General features: G+C 45.7%; 1 protein-coding gene across 1 annotated transcript in view; it reads right to left on the minus strand.

The window, feature by feature from the left end:
• Positions 1-158: 158 nt before the first annotated feature.
• The window catches only part of LOC115193444 (protein eyes shut homolog), a 63,972-nt gene continuing 37,806 nt past the window's right edge, over positions 159-26,324 (minus strand). The window contains exons 5-10 of the mRNA XM_029752133.1: positions 24,231-24,405; positions 22,028-22,200; positions 2,907-3,068; positions 2,653-2,774; positions 957-1,250; positions 159-410 (exon numbers count right to left, since the gene is read on the minus strand). Of these exons, the coding sequence (XP_029607993.1) occupies positions 159-410; positions 957-1,250; positions 2,653-2,774; positions 2,907-3,068; positions 22,028-22,200; positions 24,231-24,405 (1,178 nt within the window). The remainder of the gene's footprint in view (positions 411-956; positions 1,251-2,652; positions 2,775-2,906; positions 3,069-22,027; positions 22,201-24,230; positions 24,406-26,324) is intronic.

The following is a 26,324-nucleotide window of genomic DNA, read 5'->3' on the forward strand; positions in this document are numbered from 1 at the left end:
GGAAGTTGTCCTCCTTGTTTGTGTTTTCTTCCATTTGGTGCATAATGAATACAACTTGGACTGCCGTATAAAGAACTTAAACTATTACATTCTAGAAACCAATTCTATGAATTTCTTTATCACAACACACTAATTACCTATTTTCACGAGTTACAGAACTACTCATTACTTTGGTAAACATTAAATCCTTTGCTGTTTTGGAGGAACTGCAGTTGTCTGGGGTCCTGATACAAATGCACATCTTTAAGATCTCCCACAAACCCTTTGGTAAACAGCCCAGACGTCACTGTTGAGATGTTCCTGTGCAACTCGAACCCTCCCAAGTACAACAGACCCCCGTAATTCATGGCAACGTAACGCTCGAAGGGGTCCACGTCTTCGAAAAGGACCCTCTCGTCACCCAGGAACACCTGAATAAGGGTACTGTTCAGAGAGATGGATAAATAATGCCATTTGTTGCAACACAACGTGACGTTTCTGAAAGTGAGCGGGAGGGAGAGCCTCTCTCCGAGGTTGACTGCGATTTTGAGGTGGCCCGCCTGAAGCCCGACAGCAAGGTAATCGTCGTCATCATGCTCCGCTCTTCCCATCCACAGAATCAACCCTTCGTTCCCGCTTGCTGTAAAGTTAAACGAAACGTGCGTGTACCTCAGATTCCTTGTGTTGAATTTAGGATCCCTGTATTTCAGATATGATTTCCCAACGAACTTCAGAGTGGTCATGGATAGGCCTACCTGCTTATCGCAGTACCTCCCCTCCCACCCGAGAGGACAGAAACAGTCGTATGAGCCAGTCACAAGATCAGAGAAACACAATGACTCATGTTGACAGAGGTTATTAACACAATACACCGATTGGTTACACACAGGACCCGTCCACCGAGGAGGGCAGGTGCACATAAATGAGTCCGAATCAGCGCCGCTCAACGCAGTACAGCGGCCGCCGTTCTGGCACACCTTGTACCCGCACGCCGTCCCGTCCCAGTCGCCCACGTTGGCCCCTCCCAGGGCCCCTGTCTCCGTCAGGTCAAAGTCGTGTCCGTTTAAGACGAGCTCTCTCACGCCTCCGGTAAAACCCACAGGCTCGCTCTCCACGGAGAACGTAGAGATGGAACTCAGGTCGGAGACCCCGCCGACGAAGAGGTCCGTGGCCACGTCCAGAGTGGACATCCCTCCCTCGGTGTCGTTCTGCTTCACCTCCAGCCCGTCCAGAACCAGGAACCCCTGGTGGCCCGTCCTGCCTGCCCTCACCTGGAATGATAAACATCAAACCGTTACAGGAACCCCCGGTGGCCCGTCCTGCCTGTCCTCACCTGGAATGATAAACATCAAACCGTTACAGGAACCCCCGGTGGCCCGTCCTGCCTGTCCTCACCTGGAATGATAAACATCAAACCGTTACAGGAACACCCGGTGGCCCGTCCTGCCTGTCCTCACCTGGAATGATAAACATCAAACCGTTACAGGAACCCCTGGTGGCCCGTCCTCACCTGGAATGATAAACATCAAACCGTTACAGGAACCCCCGGTGGCCCGTCCTGCCTGCCCTCACCTGGAATGATAAACATCAAACCGTTACAGGAACACCCGGTGGCCCGTCCTGCCTGTCCTCACCTGGAATGATAAACATCAAACCGTTACAGGAACCCCTGGTGGCCCGTCCTGCCTGTCCTCACCTGGAATGATAAACATCAAACCGTTACAGGAACCCCCGGTGGCCCGTCCTGCCTGCCCTCACCTGGAATGATAAACATCAAACCGTTACAGGAACCCCCGGTGGCCCGTCCTGCCTGTCCTCACCTGGAATAATAAACATCAAACCGTTACAGGAACCCTGGTGGCCCGTCCTGCCTGTCCTCACCTGGAATGATAAACATCAAACCGTTACAGGAACACCCGGTGGCCCGTCCTGCCTGTCCTCACCTGGAATGATAAACATCAAACCGTTACAGGAACCCCTGGTGGCCCGTCCTGCCTGTCCTCACCTGGAATGATAAACATCAAACCGTTACAGGAACCCTGGAATGATAACATCAAATTGTTACAGAAAATATTAATTGCGTGTGTGTTTTCTAATTATTTAGCCAGATCCTGTAAATATCTGATGTGTTTTCAGCACATGTAAGCAGCTGGAATGTTCCTGTCTGTTCTGTACAGGTGTAAGAACATAATGGGGCAGGAGGAGATGGCTGCTGTTATACGGCCACCTAACCAATTGTGTGTCTATTCAGCATTTCACTGTAAGATCTACACCTGTTATATTCAGCATTTCACTGTAAGATCTACACCTGTTATATTCAGCATTTCACTGTAAGATCTACACCTGTTATATTCAGCATTTCACTGTAAGATCTACACCTGTTATATTCAGCATTTCACTGTAAGATCTACACCTGTTATATTCAGCATTTCACTGTAAGAACTACACCTGTTATATTCAGCATTTCACTGTAAGATCTACACCTGTTGTATTCAGCATTTCACTGTAAGAACTACACCTGTTGTATTCAGCATTTCACTGTAAGATCTACACCTGTTATATTCAGCATTTCACTGTAAGATCTACACCTGTTATAGTCAGCATTTCACTGTAAGATCTACACCTGTTATATTCGGAGCATGTGATAAAATAGAATGTGATTTGACATGGTACCGTGTGCCAGGTCCCTCCGCTGGTGTCCACTCTGTTAGTGGACTGTAACACGCTGGTTCCAGAACCCAGGTTGTAGCGCAGCTGGACCAACCCAGATGTCAGGGACACACAGAAGAAGTCTCCTGTGGATGACATGACCAGAGAGGGACAGAGGGACACGATGGTCATTAATGTTGTCATTCTGAATGTATTTATATTATTACCACATGTCTATAAACCAGTGTAGAAGGATAGAATGGTTACTGTGTTCCTACCGGCCCGGGCACTGAGGTGCTGTGCTGTGTAGAAGAGGATGCCCTCTGGTGACAGAGTCTGGAACTGCAGCCTGAGGTCTGTCCTGTGTCTGATGCTGACTGGAGAGAAAGACATCCAGGATGACTGGTTACCGCTGAAGAATGGGTCACTGATGGCCATGGCTGAAACAAACAAGAATGGGAGAAATACAAACCTCGTAAAAAATGTAGAAAATACTTTTAGAATATTTTTTCTTGTTCATTTGGTTCTGAAATTACTTTTACAAGAACAGGATACAAAAAATGGCTGATGTTACTATGAAGATTTATCTTCATAACATCAAGAAGAACCAGAGTAATATGGAAATCTGTAAGGTTTGTTCAGAGTTGTAGTGTAATTCTTATTGCTTATGACAACAATGTTATTGGATTTATCTGTATATTCTCAAACTCCTGTTTTATCAGATTGAAGATGAGAACCTGTTGTATACAGTAGTCCTATTACAGTAATACATACAGCCCTGTGTTTTGTATACAGTAGTCCTACTACAGTAATACATACAGCCCTGTGTTTTGTATACAGTAGTCCTACTACAGTAATACATAGAGCCCTGTGTTTTGTATATTACAGTAATACATAGAGCCCTGTGTTTTGTATACAGTAGTCCTATTACAGTAATACATACAGCCCTGTGTTTTGTATACAGTAGTCCTACTACAGTAATACATAGAGCCCTGTGTTTTGTATATTACAGTAATACATAGAGCCCTGTGTTTTGTATACAGTAGTCCTACTACAGTAATACATAGAGCCCTGTGTTTTGTATACAGTAGTCCTACTACAGTAATACATAGAGCCCTGTGTTTTGTATACAGTAGTCCTACTACAGTAATACATAGAGCCCTGTGTTTTGTATACAGTAGTCCTACTACAGTAATACATACAGCCCTGTGTTTTGTATACAGTAGTCCTATTACAGTAATACATAGAGCCCTGTGCTTTGTATACAGTAGTCCTATTACAGTAATACATAGAGCCCTGTGTTTTGTATACAGTAGTCCTATTACAGTAATACATACAGCCCTGTGTTTTGTATACAGTAGTCCTACTACAGTAATACATACAGCCCTGTGTTTTGTATACAGTAGTCCTATTACAGTAATACACAGAGCCCTGTATTTTGTATACAGTAGTCCTATTACAGTAATACATAGAGCCCTGTGTTTTGTATACAGTAGTCCTATTACAGTAATACATATAGCCCTGTGTTTTGTATACAGTAGTCCTATTACAGTAATACATAGAGCCCTGTATTTTGTATACAGTAGTCCTATTACAGTAATACATAGAGCCCTGTATTTTGTATACAGTAGTCCTACTACAGTAATACATAGAGCCCTGTGTTTTGTATACAGTAGTCCTACTACAGTAATACATAGAGCCCTGTGTTTTATATAAAGTAGTCCTACTACAGTAGTCCTACTACAGTAATACATAGAGCCCTGTGTTTTATATACAGTAGTCCTACTACAGTAATACATAGAGCCCTGTGTTTTATATACAGTAGTCCTACTACAGTAATACATAGAGCCCTGTATTTTGCGTAATAACATTATCATAAAACATAGCCAGGCTGTATCACTACCGGCCGTGATTGGGAGTCCCATAGTGCAGCACACAATTGGCCCAGCGTCGTCGGGTTTGCTCTTGCCTAGTTAAATAAAGGTTAAATAAAATGCGGTAAGCTTGGAGATAGTGGGACACACTGAGCTGTGACATTTATTTTCATCTCCTCTTTCTCTCACACAATGGCTTATTTTTCTCTCTGTCCCTACTGCTTTCTGTCTGTCTGTGTTCTTTCCTTTTCTCTCCTCCCCCCTCTCTGTCTCTCCTCCCACCTCTGTCTGTCTCTCCTCCCCCTCTATCCCTCTCTCTGTCTCTCCTCCCCCCTCTCTCCTCCCCCTCTATCCCTCGCTCTGTCTCTCCTCCCCAGCTATCTCTTTCTCTCTGTACTCCTCCCCCTCTATATCTCTCTCTGTACTCCTCCCCCTCTATCCCTCTCTCTGTACTCCTCCCCCTCTATATCTCTCTCTGTACTCCTCCCCCTCTATCCCTCTCTCTGTACTCCTCCCTCCTCTATCCCTCTCTCTGTCTCTCCTCCCCCTCTATCCCTCTCTCGGTCTCTCCTCCCCCTCTATCCCTCTCTCTGTCTCTCCTCCCCCCTCTATCCCTCTCTCTGTCTCTCCTCCCTCCTCTATCCCTCTCTCTGTCTCTCCTCCCTCCTCTATCCCTCTCTCTCGCCTCCCCCCTCTATCCCTCTCTCTGTCTCCCCTCCCCCCTCTGTCCCTCTCTCTGTCTCTCCTCCCCCTCTGTTCCTCTCTCTGTCTCTCCTCCCCCTCTATCCCTCTCTCTGTCTCTCCTCCCCCCTCTATCCCTCTCTCTGTCTGTCTCTCCTCCCCCCTCTGTCCCTCTCTCTGTCTCTCCTCCCCCCTCTATCCCTCTCTCTGTACCCCTCCCTCCTCTATCCCTCTCTCTGTCTCTCCTCCCCCCTCTATCCCTCTCTCTGTCTCTCCTCCCCCCTCTATCCCTCTCTCTGTCTCTCCTCCCTCCTCTATCCCTCTCTCTCGCCTCCCCCCTCTATCCCTCTCTCTCTCTCCTCCCCCCTCTGTCCCTCTCTCTGTCTCTCCTCCCCCTCTGTTCCTCTCTCCCCCTCTCCTCCCCCTCTATCCCCCTCTCTGTCTCTCCTCCCCCCTCTATCCCTCTCTCTGTCTGTCTCCCCTCCCCCCTCTGTCCCTCTCTCTGTCTCTCCTCCCCCCTCTATCCCTCTCTCTGTCTCTCCTCCCTCCTCTATCCCTCTCTCTGTCTGTCTCTCCTCCCCCCTCTATCCCTCTCTCTGTCTCTCCTCCCTCCTCTATCCCTCTCTCTGTCTGTCTCCCCTCCCCCCTCTGTCCCTCTCTCTGTCTCTCCTCCCCCCTCTATCCCTCTCTCTGTCTCCCCTCCCCCCTCTATCCCTCTCTCTGTCTCTCCTCCCCCCTCTATCCCTCTCTCTGTCTCTCCTCCCTCCTCTATCCCTCTCTCTGTCTCTCCTTCCCGTCTGTTCCTCTGTCTGTCTCTCCCCCCCCCTCTATCCATGTATCTTTCCCCTTAATCATACTGCTAACCCTAATGCCTGACCATAGACCAAAAAACAAATTTGAGTTTTCATGAATTTTTACAATATAGCCAATTTTGACTTTGCAGCTGGCCTATCTAGTGGAAATCGTTCAGTTCTGCCCCAGGACAAGACTCATGACAATAAACGTTAACTTTCCTTCCGTTGGCCCTAAGCCTTCAATCTTTTCAGATCTACCATTTTATAAAGCACTCTCACATCTGAGTTTTCTTGCTGCAGTTGCGCGGCAATAATGTAATTACTTATATTTGCAGATCTTCAATGTTTGTTTATCTCTAAAGTCACATGCTTGTCACATGCTTGGTAAACAACACGTGTAGGCTAACAGTGAAATTCTTACTTACAGGCCCTTCCCAACAATACAGAGAGAAAAATAGAGAAATAATAGAAAAATAATAACTCAATGAAAACATCCACAATGAGTAACAATAACTTGGCTATAAACATGGGGTACCAGTACTGAGTAATGATAACTTGGCTATAAACATGGGGTACCAGTACTGAGTAATGATAACTTGGCTATAAACATGGGGTACCAGTACTGAGTCATGATAACTTGGCTATATACAAGAGGTACCAGTACTGAGTAATGATAACTTGGCTATAAACATGGGGTACCAGTACTGAGTCATGATAACTTGGATATAAACATGGGGTACCAGTGCTGAGTAATGATAACTTGGCTATAAACATGGGGTACCAGTACTGAGTCATGATAACTTGGCTATAAACATGGGGTACCAGTACTGAGTAATGATAACTTGTCTATAAACATGGGGTACCAGTACTGAGTCATGATAACTTGGCTATAAACATGGGGTACCAGTACTGAGTCATGATAACTTGGATATAAACATGGGGTACCAGTGCTGAGTAATGATAACTTGGCTATAAACATGGGGTACCAGTACTGAGTCATGATAACTTGGCTATAAACATGGGGTACCAGTACTGAGTCATGATAACTTGGCTATATACAAGGGGTACCAGTACTGAGTAATGATAACTTGTCTATAAACATGGGGTACCAGTACTGAGTCATGATAACTTGTCTATAAACATGGGGTACCAGTACTGAGTCATGATAACTTGGCTATAAACATGGGGTACCAGAACCGCGTAATGATAACTTGGCTATTAACATGGGGTACCAGTACCAAGTCCATGTGCGGGGGTAGATAGGTAACCGGAGACAAGGCAATAGGATGAAAGGACTAGGCAACAGGATAAATAATAAACAGCAGCGTATGTGATGAGTCAAAAGAATGTAGAATTCTTGTAGGATGTAGAATTCTCACCATGGAGAAGCTTCACGAGACCCTTCAGATCTGGAAACATTGAAGGAGAAGGGCCAAGGGGAAGGAGTAGGGCCAAGGGGAAGGAGAAGGGCCAAGGGGAAGGAGTAAGGCCAAGGGGAAGGAGAAGGGCCAAGGGGAAGGAGTATGGCCAAGGGGAAGGAGTAAGGCCAAGGGGAAGGAGAAGGGCCAAGGGGAAGGAGTAAGGCCAAGGGGAAGGAGAAGGGCCAAGGGGAAGGAGTAAGGGGAAGGAGTAAGGCCAAGGGGAAGGAGAAGGGCCAAGGGGAAGGAGTAAGGCCAAAGGGAAGGAGTATGGCCAAGGGGAAGGAGTAAGGCCAAGGGGAAGGAGTAAGGCCAAAGGGAAGGAGTAAGGCCAAGGGAAGGAGTAAGACCAAGGGGAAGGAGTAAGGCCAAAGGGAAGGAGTAGGGCCAAGGGGAAGGAGTAAGGCCAAAGGGAAGGAGTAGAGCCAAGGGGAAGGAGTAAGGCCAAAGGGAAGGAGTAAGGCCAAGGGGAAGGAGTAAGGCCAAGGGGAAGGAGTAAGGCCAAGGGGAAGGAGTAAGGCCAAAGGGAAGGAGTAAGACCAAGGGGAAGGAGTAAGGCCAAAGGGAAGGAGTAAGGCCAAAGGGAAGGAGTAGGGCCAAGGGGAAGGAGTAAGGCCAAAGGGAAGGAGTAGAGCCAAGGGGAAGGAGTAAGGCCAAAGGGAAGGAGTAAGGCCAAGGGGAAGGAGTAAGGCCAAGGGGAAGGAGTAGGGCCAAAGGGAAGGAGTAAGGCCAAGGGGAAGGAGTAAGGCCAAAGGGAAGGAGTAGAGCCAAGGGGAAGGAGTAAGGCCAAAGGGAAGGAGTAAGGCCAAAGGGAAGGAGTAAGGCCAAGGGGAAGGAATAAGGCCAAAGGGAAGGAGTAGGAAGGGAATTGGTACGGGCTGTAAGAGACAGAGGGCTATAGCCACAGTAGGCTATTATGCAATGTCATTCTCTAATTGAACCTATTGGCGCGGCCAGTTCTAACAGGTCACAGGTCACAGTGTACTGAATATGGATTCATTTAAATGAGCTCACCCCAGAGCCCAATGTTCCTTGGCAATTTGTACCAGAGAGCTATACTGACTGACTGGATTTGATTGAAATCTCATTAATATAACCACTGATGCACTGCTCTGACTGCCAGGCTGGGATATAACCACTGAAGCGCTGCTCTGACTGCCAGTCTGGGAGCAGGACTGCATCTATAGTATCTGGTGGATTATCTGGTGGATTAATGCAAAAAATATACAGTACCAGTCAAAAGTTTGGATACACCTGCCCATTCATGGGTTTTTCTTTATTTTTACTATTTTCTACATTGTATAATAATAGTGAAGACATCAAAACTTTGAAATAACACATATGGAATCATGTAGTAACCACAAAAGTGTTAATCAAATCAAAATATATTCAAAGTAGCCACCCTTTGCCTTAATGATAGCTTTGCACACTCTTGGCATTCTCTCAACCAGCTTCATGAGGAATGCTTTTCCAATAGTCTTGAAGGAGTTCCCACATATGCTAAGCACTTGTTGGCTGCTTTTCCTTCACTCTGCGGTCCAACTCATCCCAAACCATCTCAATTAGGTTGAGGTCGGGTGATTGTGGAGGCCAGATCATCTGATGCAGCACTCCATCACTCTCCTTCTTGGTCAAATAGACCTTACATAGCCTGGAGGTGTGTTGGGTCATTGTCCTGTGGAAAAACTAATGGTAGTCCCAAATCGCAAACCAGATGGGATGGCGTATTGCTGCAGAATGCTGTGGTAGTCATGCTGGTTAAGTGTGCCTTGAATTCTAAGTAAATCACAGACAGCGTCAGCAGCAAAGCACCCCTACACTCGGTGGCCTCAAAAAAAAAGCCTCAAATGGAGGCCGCCATTAAACGTTTCCAGCATTGCAGGAGCTGTGTTTACTTTGCGTTGTTCCGGGACAAAGTGGACTGCGCTGACTTCCAATGTAGCAACTGCTTGCTTGCGGAGGACTACAGGAGCGAAGTGGCTACTCTTAGCAAGCAAGTAGCAAACCTACATAAGCTACTGGGGAACCCACGCCCACCTACTTTTTATTTTTCTTCCACTCTAGGAGCCGGACGCCGCTCTGGTCTGGTGGAAGTTTCGCCGCCGTGTCGGCTCTCCACAGCTGACTGGCTGGTGCTAGGCAGGGTTCCATCCCCGAAGTGGTCTCCCCTTCCCTGGAGAACCGAGCTGTTCTCGACCCAACCAACCAGCCATGGAGGTACGTCACTCGCCATGGAAGTCGAAGAAGGCGTCCTCTGGCAACGGGGGTCTCCATGGAGATGTTGAGCCAGGAACTAACACAGACCAAAAACAGCTTTGCCGCCCTGGGTCCAGAGGTTCCGGAGCCTTCGTTCTCGGTGGCTTCCCAATCAAGATCGGATCCAGAGGTACCTGCATCTTCGTCCTCGGTTCTGTCTCCCTCTCCGGTGGCTTCTACCTCGGGTTCAGATCTTCGGAGCTCCCAGCCTCACCAGACCGTGAGGTTGCCTGAGAGACCGGCCCATTCAACATCCCCAGCTGTCATCATAGGCAGCTCTATGGTGAGAAACATCTCGGTCCCCAAGGCAAAAGAACAGGACATAACAAGGGCGTGTCGACTGTTCTACCACAGATGCAGGGAGCTGACACTGTCATAGTCCATGTGGAGTCAAATGACATCAGGAGGGCTAGCTCGGAACATTTGAAAATGGATTTTAAAGAACTGATTTTAGCATTAAAAGACTCCAAAAAAGGGCCAATAATTTCAGGTCCACTACCACCGTTGGGCCGCGGGTGTGAAAGATTCAGCAGACTGCTGGCATTACACATCTGGCTAAAAGACTACTGTAGCTCGACTGGAGTCACTTTTATTGATAACTTTGACACCTTCTGGAAACAGAAGATACTCTACAGGAATGACGGAGTCCATCCAAATCATCTTGGCTCCTGGAGTCTGTCCATGCATTTCAAGACTGCGTTGAAACAATGACTGGTAAATGATCCAAGACCAGCTCAGTTAATCCCTACCATTGTGACAATGAGTCGCCATAATGCTGCATGAAATGTACATGATCTTAGGGGCATTGGCAAACACAATGTAAGTAATTTAATTTATGTACCCCTAATTGCACTGAATACATCTGTTTATCCTACAGCTATTGTAAGCAGTAGTCATGAGCCTATAAACCAGAGTTCCACTGTTAGCACTGAGGCGGTGTGCAATAGTAGGAAGACCACTTTATGCAGCTCACCCTGCACTATCAGCTCCAATGTAAATTTTTATTTATTTATTTATTTCACCTTTATTTAACCAGGTAGGCAAGTTGAGAACAAGTTCTCATTTACAATTGCGACCTGGCCAAGATAAAGCAAAGCAGTTCGACAACATACAACAACACAGTTACACATGGAGTAAAACAACATACAATCAATGATGCAGTAGAAAAAAAATAAGACTATATACAATGTGAGCAAATGATGTGAGATAAGGGAGGTAAAGGCAAAAAAATGCCATGGTGGCAAAGTAAATAAAGTATAGCAAGAAAAACACTGGAATGGTAGATTTGTAGTTTGAAGAAAGTTCAAAGTTAAAATATAAATAATATGGTGCAAAGGAGCAAAATAAATAAAATAAATAAATACAGTAGGGGAAGAGGTAGTAGTTTGGGCTAAATTATAGATGGGCTAAGTACAGGTGCAGTGATCTGTGAGATGCTCTGACAGCTGGTGCTTAAAGCTAGTGAGGGAGATAAGTGTTTCCAGTTTCAGAGATTTTTGTAGTTCGTTTCAGTCATTGGCAGCAGAGAACTGGAAGGAGAGACGACCAAAGGAGGAGTTGGCTTTAGGGGTGACCAGAGAGATATACCTGCTGGAGCGTGTGCTACAGGTGGGTGCTGCTATGGTGACCAGTGAGCGGATATAAGGGGGGACTTTACCTAGAAGAGTCTTGTAGATGACCTGGAGCCAATGTGTTTGGCGACGATTATGAAGCGAAGGCCAGCCAACGAGAGCTTACAGGTCGCAGTGGTGGGTAGTATATGGGGCTTTGGTGACAAAACGGATGGCACTGTGATAGACTGCATCCAGCTTGTTGAGTAGGGTATTGGAGGCTACTTTGTAAATGACATCGCCGAAGTCGAGGATTGGTAGGATGGTCAGTTTTACAAGGGTATGTTTGGCAGCATGAGTGAAGGATGCTTTGTTGCGAAATAGGAAGCCAATTCTAGATTTTACTTTGGATTGGAGATGATTGATGTGAGTCTGGAAGGAGAGTTTACAGTCTAACCAGACACCTAGGTATTTGTAGTTGTCCACAAATTCTAAGTTAGAACCGTCCAGAGAAGTTATGCTGGACGGGCGGGCAGGTGCAGGCAGCGATCGGTTGAAGAGCATGCATTTAGTTTTACTTGTGTTTAGGAGCAGTTGGAGACCACGGAAGGAGAGTTGAATGGCATTGAAGCTCGTCTGGAGGGTTGTTAACACAGTGTCCAAAGAAGGGCCAGAAGTATACAGAATGGTGTCGTCTGCATAGAGGTGGATCAGAGATTCACCAGCAGCAAGAGCGACATCATTTATGTCTACAGAGAAAAGAGTTGGCCCAAGAATTGAACCCTGTGGTACCCCCATAGAGACTGCCAGAGGTCCAGACAGTAGGCCCTCCGATTTGACACACTGAACTCTGTCAGAGAAGTAGTTGGTGAACCAGGCGACGCAATCGTTTGAGAAACCAAGGCTACTGAGTCTGCCGATGAGGATGTGGTGATTAACAGAGTCAAAAGCTTTGGCCAGGTCAATGAATACGGCAGCACAGTATTGTTTCTTATCGATGGCGGTTACGATGTCGTTTAGGACCTTGAGCGTGGCTGAGTTGCACCCATGACCAGCTCTGAAACCAGATTGCATAGCGGAGAGGGTGCGGTGGGATTCAAAATAGTCGGTAATCTGTTTGTTGACTTGGCTTTCGAAGACCTTAGAAAGGCAGGGTAGGATGGATATAGGTCTGTAGCAATTTGGGTCAAGAGTGTCACCTCCTTTGAAGAGGGGGATGACAGCAGCTGCTTTCCAATCTATGGGAATCTCAGACGACACGAAAGAGAGGTTGAACAGGCTAGTAATAGGGGTTGCAATAATTTCGGCAGATAATTTTAGAAAGAAAGGGTCCAGATTGTCAAGCCCAGCTGATTTGTAGGGGTCCAGATTTTGCAGCTCTTTCAGAACATCAGCTGAATGGATTTGGGAGAAGGAGAAATGGGGGAGGCTTGGGCGAGTAGCTGTGGGGGGTGCAGTGCTGTTGAATGCAGTAGGGGTAGTTAGGTGGAAAGCATGGCCAGCCGTAGAAAAATGCTTATTGAAATTCTCAATTATAGTGGGCTTATCGGTGGTGACAGAGTTTCCTATCCTCAGTGCAGTGGGCAGTTGGGAGGAGGTGTTCTTATTCTCCATGGACTTTACAATGTCCCAGAACTTTTTAGAGTTGGAGTTGCACGAAGCAAATTTCTGTTTGAAAAAGCTAGCCTTGGCGTTTCTAACTGCCTGTGTGTATTGGTTTCTAACTTCCCTAAAAAGTTGCATATCGCGGGGGCAGTTCGATGCTAATGCAGAACGCCACAGGATATTTTTGTGTTGGTTAAGGGCAGTCAGGTCTGGGGAGAACCAAGGGCTATATCTGTTCCTGGTTCTAAATTTCTTGAAAGGGGCATGCTTATTTAAGATGGAGAGGAAGGCATTTTTAAAAAATAACCAGGCATCCTCTACTGACGGGATGAGGTCAATATCCTTCCAGGATACCAGGGCCAGGTCGATTAGAAAGGCTTGCTCGTTGAAATGTTTCAGGGAGCGTTTGACAGTGATGAGTGGAGGTCGTTTGACCGCTGACCCATTACGGGTGCAGGCAATGAGGCAGTGATCGCTGAGATCTTGGTTGAAAACAGCAGATGTGTATTTAGAGGGCACGTTGGTTAGGATGATATCTATGAGGGTGCCAGTGTTTGCGGCTTTGGGGTTGTACCTGGTGGGTTCATTAATAATTTGTGTGAGATTGAGGGCATCAAGCTTGGATTGTAGGATGGCTGGGGTGTTAAGCATGTCCCAGTTTAGGTCACCTAGTAGCACGAGCTCTGAAGATAGATGGGGGGCAATCAGTTCACATATGGTGTCCAGAGCACAGCTAGGGGCCGAGGGGGGTCTATAGCAAGCGGCAACGGTGAGAGACTTGTTTTTGGAGAGGTGGATTTTTAAAAGTAGAAGTTCAAATTGTTTGGGTACAGACCTGGATAGCAGGACAGAACTCTGCAGGCTATCTCTGCAGTAATATTGCAACACCGCCCCCTTTGGTCGTTCTATCTTGTCTGAAAACGTTGTAGTTAGGGATGAAGATTTCAGAGTTTTTGGTGGACTTCCTAAGCCAAGATTCAGACACAGCTAGGACATCCGGGTTGGCAGAGTGTGCTAAATCAGTGAATAAAACAAAATAACATGAGTAAGTCTACCTCTGATAAGCTTCCGAGTAAAGCATTAAAAACAATCAAGCAACCCAGAAAAGTGCTACAAATAGCCCATATTAACATATGTAACCTAAGAGACAAGGTACATGAAGTCAATAACTTTCTTGTAACAGATGACATTCATATTCTGATTATCTCTGAAACTCACTTAGATAATACATTTGATGATACAGTGGTAGCGATACATGGTTATAACATCTACCGAAAAGACAGAAATAAGATAAATTAAATAAAAGAATGATAGTAAAAAGCTTTGGGGCACCTTAAATGAAATTTTGGGAAAAAAAGACAACTCGGCTCCTTCATTCATTGAATCAGACTGTCACGTCCTGGCACTTACACAAATTACTGATGATTGGCTGAGATAAATTGATAATAAAATGATTGTGGGGGCTGTCTTATTAGACTTCAGTGCAGCTTTGACATTATCGATCATAGTCTGCTGCTGGAAAAACGTATGTGTTATGGCTTTACACCCACTACTATAATGTGGATCAAGAGTTACTTGTCTAACAGAACACAGAGGGTGTTCTTTAATGGAAGCCTCTCAAATATAATCCAGTTAGAATCAGGAATTCTCCAGGGTAGCTATTTAGGCCCCTTGCGTTCATTTTATTTTACTAACGACATGCCACTGACTGAGTGAAGCCAGAGTGTCTATGTATGCGGATGACTCAACACTATACACGTCAGCTACTAAAGCAACTGAAATGACTGCAACACTCAACAAAGTGCTGCAGTTAGTTTCAGAGTGGTTGGCAAGGAATAAGTTAGCCCTAAATATTTCTGAAACTAAAAGCATTGTATTTGGAACAAAACACTGTCACGTCCTGACCAGCAGATGGAGCTATTGTTTTAGTGTTGGGGTCAGGACGTGGCAGTTTTTGTGTATGTGAATGTTTGATTGTTGATTTGGGACTTCCAATTGAAGGCAGGTGTGTTGAGTTGCCTTTGATTGGAAGTCCTATATAGGTGTGTGTGTTTTTCTTTGGGGTTGTGGGTGGTTGTTTTTACACTGCGTGCATAGCCTGTAAAACTGCTACTGTTGTCACCGTCATTGGGTTTTTCAAGTGGATGCTCTACTCCTTTTTTTGGTAATAAATCACCATGAGTATTCACATACCTGCTGCGCCTTGGTTCATTTCAGAAGACAGCCGTTACAGAACCACCCACCAAACCAGGACCAAGCAGCAGAAGAGGAGGAAGCCACAGGAGAGAAAAAAGGAGGAATGGACATGGGAGGACGTCCTGGATGGCAAGGGAGCCTACACCTGGGAAGAGATCCTGGCCGGAAGGGATCGCCTCCCATGGGAACAGGTGGAGGCACTCAGGAGAGTGGAGGCAGTTGGACAGAGGAACCAACGGGAATGTTTTGCTGGAACACGGTTGGGTAGGAAACCCGAGAGGCAGCCCCAATATTTTTTTTGGGGGGGGCACACGGGTAGCTTGGCCAGGCCAGCGAAGAGCCGTAAGCCAGCTACCCGTGACTACAGGGAGGTGCGTATGAGGTGGAGGGCGCCATGTTACGCTGAGGTACGCACCATCTCGCCGATACGGACGCACAGCCCAGTCCGCCCGGTACCAGCCCCACGCATCAGGAGTCTGGTGCGTCAGCCCAGCCTCGCCAGTCGTGAGTCACCAGAGCTGCCCGCCAGTCAACAGTCACCAGAGCTGCCCGCCAGTCGACAGTCGCCAGAGCTGCCCGCCAGTCGACAGTCGTCAGAGCTGTTCGCCAGTCGACAGTCGTCGGAGCTGCCCGCCAGTCAACCATCACCAGAGCTGCCCGACAGTCAACAGTCGTCAGAGCTGCCCGCCAGTCAACAGTTGTCGGAGCTGCCCGCCAGTCAACAATTGTCGGAGCTGCCCGCCAGTCAACAGTCGTCGGAGCTGCCCGCCAGTCAACAGTCGTCGGAGCTGCCCGCCAGTCAACAGTCGCCGGAGTGGCCAGACTGCGCTGAACTGCCGGAGTGGCCAGACTGCCCTGAACTGCCGGAGTGGCCAGACTGCCCTGAACTGCCGGAGTGGCCAGACTGCCCTGAACTGCCGGAGTGGCCAGACTGCCCTGAACTGCCGGAGTGGCCAGACTGCCATGAACTGCCGGAGTGGCCAGACTGCCCTGAACTGCCAGAGTGGCCAGACTGCCCTGAACTGCCAGAGTGGCCAGACTGCCCTGAACTGCCAGAGTGGCCAGACTGCCCTGAACTGCCAGAGTGGCCAGACTGCCCTGAACTGCCAGAGTGGCCAGACTGCCCTGAACTGCCAGAGTGGCCAGACTGCCCTGAACTGCCAGAGTGGCCAGACTGCCCTGAACTGCCAGAGTGGCCAGACTGCCCGGTTCTGCCAGAGGTGCCCGCCTGCCCTGATCTGCCAGGGTGCCCGGCCTGTCAGGATCTGCCAGAGTGGTCCTCCTGCCCTCCGGTCCAGCCCGAGTGGCCCTCCTGCCCTCCGGTCCAGCCCGAGTGTCCCTCCTGCCCTCCGGCCCAGCCCGAGTGGCCCTCCTGCCCTCCGGCCCAGCCCGAGTGGCCCTCCTGCCCTCCGGCCCAGCCCGAGTGGCCCTCCTGCCCTCCGGCCCAGCCCGAGTGGCCCTCCTGCCCAGCCCGAGTGGCCCTCCTGCCCTCCGGCCCAGCCCGAGTGGCCCTCCTGCCCAGCCCGAGTGGCCCTCCTCCCCTCCGGCCCAGCCCGAGTGGCCCTCCTGCCCTCCTGCCCAGCCCGAGTGGCCCTCCTCCGCTCCGGCCCAGCCCGAGTGGTCCTCCTGCCCTCCGGCCCAGCCCGAGTGGCCCTCCTGCCCTTTGGCCCAGCCCGAGTGGCCCTCCTGTCCTCCGGCCCAGCCCGAGTGGCCCTCCTGTCCTCCGGCCCAGCCCGAGTGGCCCTCCTGTCCTCCGGCCCAGCACGAGTGGCCCTCCTGTCCTCCGGCCCAGCACGAGTGGTCCATCTGCCAGGGTCAGCCCAAGTGGCCCATCTGCCCGGCGCAGCTAGCAGCGCCACCAAAGTGGGCTACGCCGAAGGTGGAGCAAGGTCCACGCCCTGCACCTGAGCCACCTCCAGGATAGGTGGGTTGGGGAGGGAGGGTGTAGCACAGTGCCGTCGGTGACGGCAGCCACCCTCCCTTCCCTCCCTTATTGTTTTAGGGTTATTGTTTATGGGTTTTGTGTTGGGGTTTTTTGTTGGTAGGTGCATTCCGGGGTCTGCACCTTGAGGGGGGGGGGGGTACTGTCACGTCCTGACCAGCAGATGGCGCTATTGTTTTAGTGTTGGGGTCAGGACGTGGCAGTTTTTGTGTATGTGAATGTTTGATTGTTGATTTGGGACTTCCAATTGAAGGCAGGTGTGTTGAGTTGCCTTTGATTGGAAGTCCTATATAGGTGTGTGTGTTTTTCTTTGGGGTTGTGGGTGGTTGTTTTTACACTGCGTGTATAGCCTGTAAAACTGCTACTGTTGTCACCGTCATTGGGTTTTTCAAGTGGATGCTCTACTCCTTTTTTTGGTAATAAATCACCATGAGTATTCACATACCTGCTGCGCCTTGGTTCATTTCAGAAGACAGCCGTTACAAACACTCACTAAACCCTAAACCTCAACTAAATCTTGTAATAAATAATGTGGAAATTGAGCAAGTTGAGATTACTAAACTGCTTGGAGTAACCCTGGAATGTAAACTGTCATGGTCAAAACATATTGATACAACAGTAGCTAGGATGGGGAGAAGTCTGTCCATAATAAAGTGTTGCTCTGCCTTCTGTTGAGGATCTTATCCCGATCTTATCCCGGTATTGGGATTCATTGTCATGTGACCATGGCGGGGAATTCAAAACTGCAAGAGTAATCATTTCAAATAATCAAATAATCAACTATTTTCCTCCATTTGAAAGATATATCTCCTAAATCTAACCACGCTGTCCGATTTTCAGAGGCATTACGGAGAATGCATAAAGTTAGGTTATGTGAGGAGAGTACATTGACAATAGCTGCGTGTAATGTTTAGCCAATTCAAAGAAGGGCATCAACAGACAGAAAACTAGCTAGAATTATGCACTTACCTTTGACAATCTGCATCATATGACACTCATAGGACATTATGTTATACAATACATGCATTTTTAGTTCCATCAAGTTCATATTTATATCCAAAAACAGCATTTACAGTCGCGGTGAAATTCTGAATTTTTTTCGGCTCGAATGCACCCAGTGAATCCAGCATTACAAATCACGGAATTACTATTCGAAAACATTGGTAAATTATAATATTGTCATTCAAAGAATAATATATTATCATCTCGTAATTGCTACCGAATGGCCAGATCTCAAAATAACTTTACTGGGAAATCACATTTTGCATAAACTGGGTACTATGCTAACAACAATAAGCTATATGCTAAGCTAAGCTAAGCTATACCGTTAGCATTAGCATCATCTAATATCGATAATAACATTCTAAATATCCCCTTACCTTTGATTATCTCCATCAGAAGGCGCTGCCAGAGATCCCAGGTCCAGAACAAATGTGGTTTCTTTTGACAAAGTTCATAATTTATGTCCAAATAGTTAGCGTTCAGTAGGCTCCCACAAAATGAGGTGGGCAGTGTAAAGTCACGTCGAAAAGCTAAAGAAAACCTAGTAAATAATCTATTTACGTTTGTTTAAACATGTCAAACGTTGTTTAGCATTAATCCTTTGGTCCATTTTTAACGTGAAACATCAGTAAACATCGGTAATATTTTCACACAACCTATCAAGTGTCTAGAATAAACGATAATGACAAAGACACTCTTCTCAGATTCATGCAGCGCAAAAAATGAAGTGATGACGTGTCAACTTGTAAGCTTTCTAATTCGGTCTGTATTCATGACAGATGCTTCCAACAACTTTCTAAAGATCGTTGACATCTAGTGGAAGCCGTAGGAGTTGCGAACTGAATCCTTTCTCACTGTGGTATCTTTAAAACAATGACACTAAATAGTACAGTCACAAAATTCTCATTTTTTTAAATCTATTTTTCACAGGTTTTTGCCTGCAATATGAGTTTTGTTATACTTACAGACACCATTCAAACTGTTTTAGAAAATTCAGAGTGTTTTCTATCCAAACCTAAACAATAATATGCATATTCTAGCTTCTGAGTTGGTGTAGGAGGCAGTTAAAAATGCGCACATATTTTTTTCCAAAATTCTCAATACTGCCCCCTAGCCCGTAGAGGTTTTAACAACACTATCAACAAGGCAGGTCCTACAGGCCCTAGTTTTGCAATTGGCTCATAACAGGGCAGCACGGCTGGCCCTTGGATGTACACAGAGACCTAATATTAATAATATGCATGTCAATCTCTCCTGGCTGAAAGTGGAGGAGAGATTGACTTCATCACTACTTGTATTTATGAGAGGTATTGACATGTTGAATGCACTGAGCTGTCTGTCTAAACTACTGGCACAGAGCTCGGACACCCATACATACCCCACAAGACATGCCACAAGAGGTCTCTTCACAGTCCCCAAATCCAGACAGACTATGGGAGGCACACAGTACTACATAGAGCCATGACTACAATAAACTCTATTCCACATCAAGAAACTGACGCAAGCAGTAAAATTAGATTTAAAAAACAGATTTCAAAAACACCTTATGGAACAGCGGGTACTGTGAAGCAACACAAATATTGGCACAGTCACACACACACACGATAACATAATACACATGGATTTAGTACTGTAGATATGTGGTAGTGATGGAGTAGGGGCCTGAGGGCACACAGTGTGTTGTGAAATCTGTGAATGTATAGTAATGTTTTTAAAATGGTATAAACTGCCTTAATTTTGCTGGACCCCAGGAAGAATAGCTGCTGCTTTGGCAACAGCTAATGGGGATCCATAATAAATACAAATACAAAATACACCATCACACCTCCTCCTCCATGCTTCATGGTGGGAACCACACATGCGGAGATCATCTGTTCAGCTATTCTGCGTCCCACAAAGACACGGCGATTGAAACCAAAAATCTGACATTTGGACTCATCAGACCAAAGGACAGATTTCCACTGGTCTAATGTCCATTGCTCGTGTTTCTTGGCCCAAGCAAGTCTCTTCTTCTCATTGGTGTCCTTTAGTAGTGGTTTCTATGCAGCAATTCGACCATGAAGGCCTGATTCATGTGTCTGTTACTTGAACTCTGTCAAGCATTTATTTGGGCTGCAATTTCTGAGGCTGGTAACTCTTATGAACTTATCCTCTGCAGCAGAGGTAACTCTGGGTCATCCTTTCCTGTGGCGGTCCTCATGAGAAGCAGTTTCATCATAGCACTTGATGGTTTTTGTGACTGCACTTGAAGAAACTTTCAAAGTTCTTGAAATTTTCCAGATTTACTGACCTTCATGTCTTAAAGTAATGATGGACTGTCATTTCTCTTTGCTTATTTGAGCTGTTCTTGCCATAATATGGACTTGGTCTTTTACCAAATAGGGCTATCTTCTGTATACCACCTCTACCTTGTCACAAGACAGCTGATTGTCTCAAACACATTAAGAAGGAAATAAATTCCACAAATTAACTTTTGACAAGGCACACCTGTTCATTAAAATGCATTCCAGGTGACTACCTCATGAAGCTGGTTGAGAGAATTACAAGAGTGTGCAAAGTCATCAAGGGAAAGGGTGGCTACTTTGAATAATCTAAAATCTAAAATATATTATGATTTGTTTAACACTTTTTTGGTAACTACATGATTCCATATGTGTTATTGCATAGTTTTGATGTCTTCACTATTATTCTACAATGTAGAAAATAGTAAAAATGAAGAAAAACCCTTGAATGAGTAGGTGTGTCCAAACTTTTGACTGGTACGGTATCTATTTCTTTGTGTCAAGCTATCAATCAAAGGGGAAAGACAAATGGTTATATGAGAGGGACTGAGATCTATTCATTTGATGTAATTACATTTTAAAACCCTGGAAATTGATACTATAGGATAACGGGGAAAAAACGTATACCAACGTTTTGGTCTCAATAGACCATCAGTGTTTTACGGAGAATTTAACAGAAAGGTTAACAGAGAGCTTAACAGAGAGCTTATCAGAGAGGTTAACGGAGAGCTTAACGGAGAGTTTAACGGAGAGGTTAACGGAAAGTTTAACGGAGAGTTTAACGGAGAGTTTAACGGAGAGTTTAACGGAGAGGTTAACGGAGAGCTTAACGGAGAGTTTAACGGAGAGGTTAACGGAGAGTTTAACGGAGAGTTTAACGGAGAGCTTAACAGGGAGTTTAACGGAGAGGTTAACAGAGAGGTTAACAGAGAGGTTAACGGAGAGGTTAACGTAACGGAGAGGTTAACGGAGAGGTTAACGGAGAGTTTAACGTAACGGAGAGGTTAACGGAGAGGTTAACGGAGAGTTAAACAGAAAGGTTAACGGAGAGGTTAACGTAACGGAGAGGTTAACAGAGAGGTTAACGGAGAGGTTAACGGAGAGTTTAACAGAGAGGTTAACGGAGAGCTTAACGGAGAGTTTAACGGAGAGGTTAACGTAACGGAGAGTTTAACAGAGAGGTTAACGGAGAGTTTAACAGAAAGGTTAACGGAGAGGTTAACGTAACGGAGAGGTTAACGTAACGGAGAGGTTAACAGAGAGGTTAACGTAACGGAGAGTTTAACAGAAAGGTTAACGGAGAGGTTAACGTAACGGAGAGTTTAACGGAGAGGTTAACGGAGAGGTTAACGTAACGGAGAGTTTAACGGAGAGGTTAACGGAGATAGGTTAACAGAGAGGTTAACAGAGAGGTTAATCGCTTTCTTTTTCTTATTTTTTTGGAACAAACTGGTTGGGTTGGTTGGTTATTATTTTGACCTAATACTATTTGGTTAGTGTTTGGTCAGTATTCTGACCTAATAGTATTTGGTCAGTATTCTGACTTAATAGTATTTGGTTAGTGTTTGGTCAGTATTCTGACCTAATAGTATTTGGTTAGTGTTTGGTCAGTATTCTGACCTAATACTATTTGGTTAGTGTTTGGTCAGTATTCTGACCTAATAGTATTTGGTCAGTATTCTGACTTAATAGTATTTGGTTAGTGTTTGGTCAGTATTCTGACCTAATAGTATTTGGTTAGTGTTTGGTCAGTATTCTGACCTAATAGTATTTGGTTAGTGTTTGGTCAGTATTCTGACCTTGCTGACAGTGCAGTCCGCCGGTGCCCAAGGGGCAGAGGCAGGTGTATCCGTCTGGAAGGGGTACGCAGGTGGAACCACGGGCACACAAAGGAGGGGGACGGTGTTCAGCGTCGCACACAGACACGGTCTCAGAGCAGAGTGCTCCCTTCCAGCCGAATGGGCACTGGCAGCTAGGGGAGAGAGGAACACATGGGTTAGGGTTACTGGCAGCTAGGGGAGAGAGGAACACATGGGTTAGGGTAACTGGCAGCTAGGGGAGAGAGGAACACATGGGTTAGGGTAACTGGCAGCTAGGGGAGAGAGGAACACATGGGTTAGGGTAACTGGCAGCTAGGGGAGAGAGGAACACATGGGTTAGGGTTACTGGCAGCTAGGGGAGATGTCATGAGGTTTACGTAACATCAGAATAACTACTTCTACTACTGGCACAGACAGTGCTGCTAGTAGTGCTACAGGGGAGAGCAGAATGACATGGAGTACGACTAGTAATACTGTAGTACAGGGCACTGGCTTATTACTAGTAATACTGTCGTACAGGGGACTGGCTTACTACTAGTGATACTGTAGTACAGGGGACTGGCTTATTACTAGTAATCCTGTAGTACAGGGGACTGGCTTATTACTAGTAATACTGTAGTCCAGGGGACTGGCTTATTACTAGTAATCCTATAGTACAAGGGACTGGCTTATTACTAGTAATACTGTAGTACAGGGGCACTGGCTTATTACTAGTAATACTGTCGTACAGGGGACTGGCTTATTACTAGTAATACTGTAGTACAGGGCACTGGCTTATTACTAGTAATCCTGTAGTACAGGGGACTGGCTTACTACTAGTAATACTGTAGTACAGGGGACTGGCTTATTACTAGTAATCCTGTAGTACAGGGGACTGGCTTACTACTAGTAATACTGTAGTACAGGGGACTGGCTTATTACTAGTAATACTGTAGGTCAGACTCTACAGAGTCTACAGATGGTGATGATACATCTACAGAGTCTACAGATGGTGATGATACATCTACAGAGTCTACAGATGGTGATGATACATCTAGAGTCTACAGATGGTGATGATACATCTACAGAGTCTACAGATGGTGATGATACATCTACAGAGTCTACAGATGGTGATGATACATCTTCAGTGAATTACTAAGAGTTATTATATCTTCACCAACTACATTACATTTTGCAATTATTGTCTGAATGAATCCACTATTTCCTGCACTGTTGTGTATCACATTCATTAACATCGAGTCCTAAACACACAGCTCCTTGCTCTGATGATGCTGTTCTCAACAATACAGACAGATAAGTCTCTCCTGAATAGAAGAAACTAAAACAAACTGATCTAGGATCAGGTCCCCCCTGTCCATATAATCTTGTTCATTATGAGCTAAAAGGCTAAGCTGATTCCAAACACATGTTAGGAATCTGGACCTGTATTTACAAAGCATCTCAGAGTAGGAGTGCTGATCTAGGATAAATTTTACCTTTTATATCATAATGAACAAGAACACATGGGCATTGGGGACGTGATTCTAGATCAGCACTTGTACAGGCTGAAATAGAATTCACCACCTATCTCCTGGTCAACCCAGCCAACCATGATTAATAGGACTAACAGTGGTACAGCCATACCCATTCATTTGCCTCCATGTTGAGCAGTGATTTATGTCTCCAAAGCCTCTCATTTCTGGGATAATAACATTGATTACAGCAGCCGGAGGAGGCCTGATGCCCACTAAGCCCTTGGTCTGACATGCAACATCAATACATGGTCCTGTTTTCTCAGTCTCGCCATAGAGATGGATAGAGGGAGCACTTGCCACAAGGACTGTTTTAGCGTGGGCATTTTCTGAGTCTCACTGATAGAAGGTTTATAGAAGAAACCACGAGCCCCCCCCCCCCCCCCCCCCCCCCCCCCCAACCCTATATATGACCAGCCTTAGCCTACATCTCTGGTCAAGTCATATTATGCAGAGATGTCATTGTAGTCACTTAACTGAATAATAATAATACCACAGTCACATACCATGGGCTTCATGGGTTCAGGTAAAGCACTTTGGGAGATATATTGTGGTAGAAAGGGCAATATAAATCAATCTGATTAATTGATTACAAGCATAACAATGGGACATCCTGGTTTAAAGAACGGTTCAACAAAATAAAAGAATCAATGAAAATGTAGTGTACATACTAGACAGAGGATCCAGAGTCCACACAGGTTCCTCCGTTCCTGCAGGTCACCAGGGTGCAGGGTGTGACCCCGCACTGACCCACACTACGGCCAGAGTTAGGATGACCCTCAGGCTTCCCCAACGCTATGAACTTCCCGTCTCTCCTCGTCCGAAACTCCAGATCAAATATGCAACCTGTGAAATAACACAGAAAAACCCACTCAAACTGAGCAGACAAACAGTGTGTGTAATTAAGCAGACATTTCTCGGAACTTCACATCGCTCAAACAGGAAACCTTTGAAATCACAAAACATATAACTATAACGCATTGCTTCAGGGAAACAACAGCAGCATTCATTTTTAGTCTTCAAACTGTCCATATTAGGACATCCTCAGAGTCAAAAGAAGCTGGGGTGTCCTAATATGGACACCGTACAAAACATACCCACTCAAACGGTCTTTCTTTCTGTCAGAGAGAAGTCTTTCATTGTAGTTGACAGTGATCTAATGGGATGACAGTTTGAAGACTAAAAATGAATGCTACTGTTGTTTCCCTGAAGCAATGAGAATCAAAGGTAACAGGGCTGGAAACACGTGTACACACACACACACACACACACACACACACACACACACACACACACACACACACACACACACACACACACACACACACCTTCAGAAGGTATTCAAACCCCTTGACTTTTTCCACATTTTGTTGTGTTACAGCCTGAATTTAAAATGGATAAAATTTAGATTTTTTGTCACTGGCCTACACACAATACCTCATAATGTTATGTTTTTCTACATTTTTTCAAATTAATAAAAAATTATAAGCTGAAATGTCTTGAGTCAATAAGTATTCAACCCCTTCGTTATGGCAAGCCTAAATACGTTCAAGAGTAAAAATGTGCTTAACAAGTCACATAGTAAGTTGCATGGACTCTGTGTGCAATAATAGTGTTTAACATGATTTTTGACACATCTCTGTACCCCACACATACAATTATCTGTAAGGTACCTCAGTCTAGCAGTGAATTTCAAACACAAAGACCAGTGAGGTTTTCCAGTGCCTTGCAAAGAAGGGCACCTACTGATAGATGGCAAAAAAACAGACATTGAATATCCCTTTCAGCATGGTAACGATATTAATTACACTTGGATGGTGTATCAATACACCCGGTGACTACACAGAAACAGGCGTCATTCCTAACTCAGTTGCTGGAGAGGAAAGAAACCACTCAGGGATTTTACCTTGAGGCCAATGGTGACTTTAAAACAGTTACAGAGTTTAATGGCTGCGATAGGAGAAAACTGAGGATGGACCAACAACATTGTAGTTACTCCAGAATACTAACCTAAATGACAGGAGGGAAAAGAAGGAAGACTGTTTTGCAACATGGCACTAAAGTTACACTGCAAAAAATGTGGCAAAGTAATTAACTTTTTGTCCTGGATACAAAGTGCTATGTTTGGGGCAAATCCAATACATTACTGAGTACCACTGTCCATATTTTCAAACATAGTGGTGGCTGTGTCATGTTATGTGTATACATGTAATCGTTAAGGACTGGGGAGTTTTTCAGGATAAAAAAAACACAGAATGGAGCTAAGCACAGGCAAAATCTTAGAGGAAAACCTGGTTTGTGCTTCTACATCTGCATTGCTTGCTGTTTGGGGTTTTAGGCTGAGTTTCTGTACAGCACTTTGAGATATCAGCGGATGTAAGAAGGGCTATATAAATACATTTGATTTGATTTGATTCAGTCTGCTCCCCACCAAACACTAGGAGATTTACTCACCTTTCAGCAGGACAATAACCAAGGCCAAATCTACACAGGAGTTGCTTACCAAGAAGACAGTGAATATTCCTAAATGGGCAAGTTACAGTTTTGACTTAAATCTATTGAAAATATATGGCAAGACCTGAAAAGGGTTATCGAGCAAGGATCAACAACCAATTTGACAGTGCTTTAATTTTTTTTTAAAGAATAATGGGCAAATGTTGCACAATCCAGGTGTGGAAAGCTCTTAGAGACTGTCTCTTAGAGACATGTGTAATCGCTGCCAAAGGTGCTTCTACAAAGTATTGACTCAGGGGTGTGAATAATTA

The sequence above is a fragment of the Salmo trutta genome, chromosome 5 (assembly GCF_901001165.1).
Source record: "Salmo trutta chromosome 5, fSalTru1.1, whole genome shotgun sequence".
Classification (NCBI taxonomy): domain Eukaryota; kingdom Metazoa; phylum Chordata; class Actinopteri; order Salmoniformes; family Salmonidae; genus Salmo; species Salmo trutta.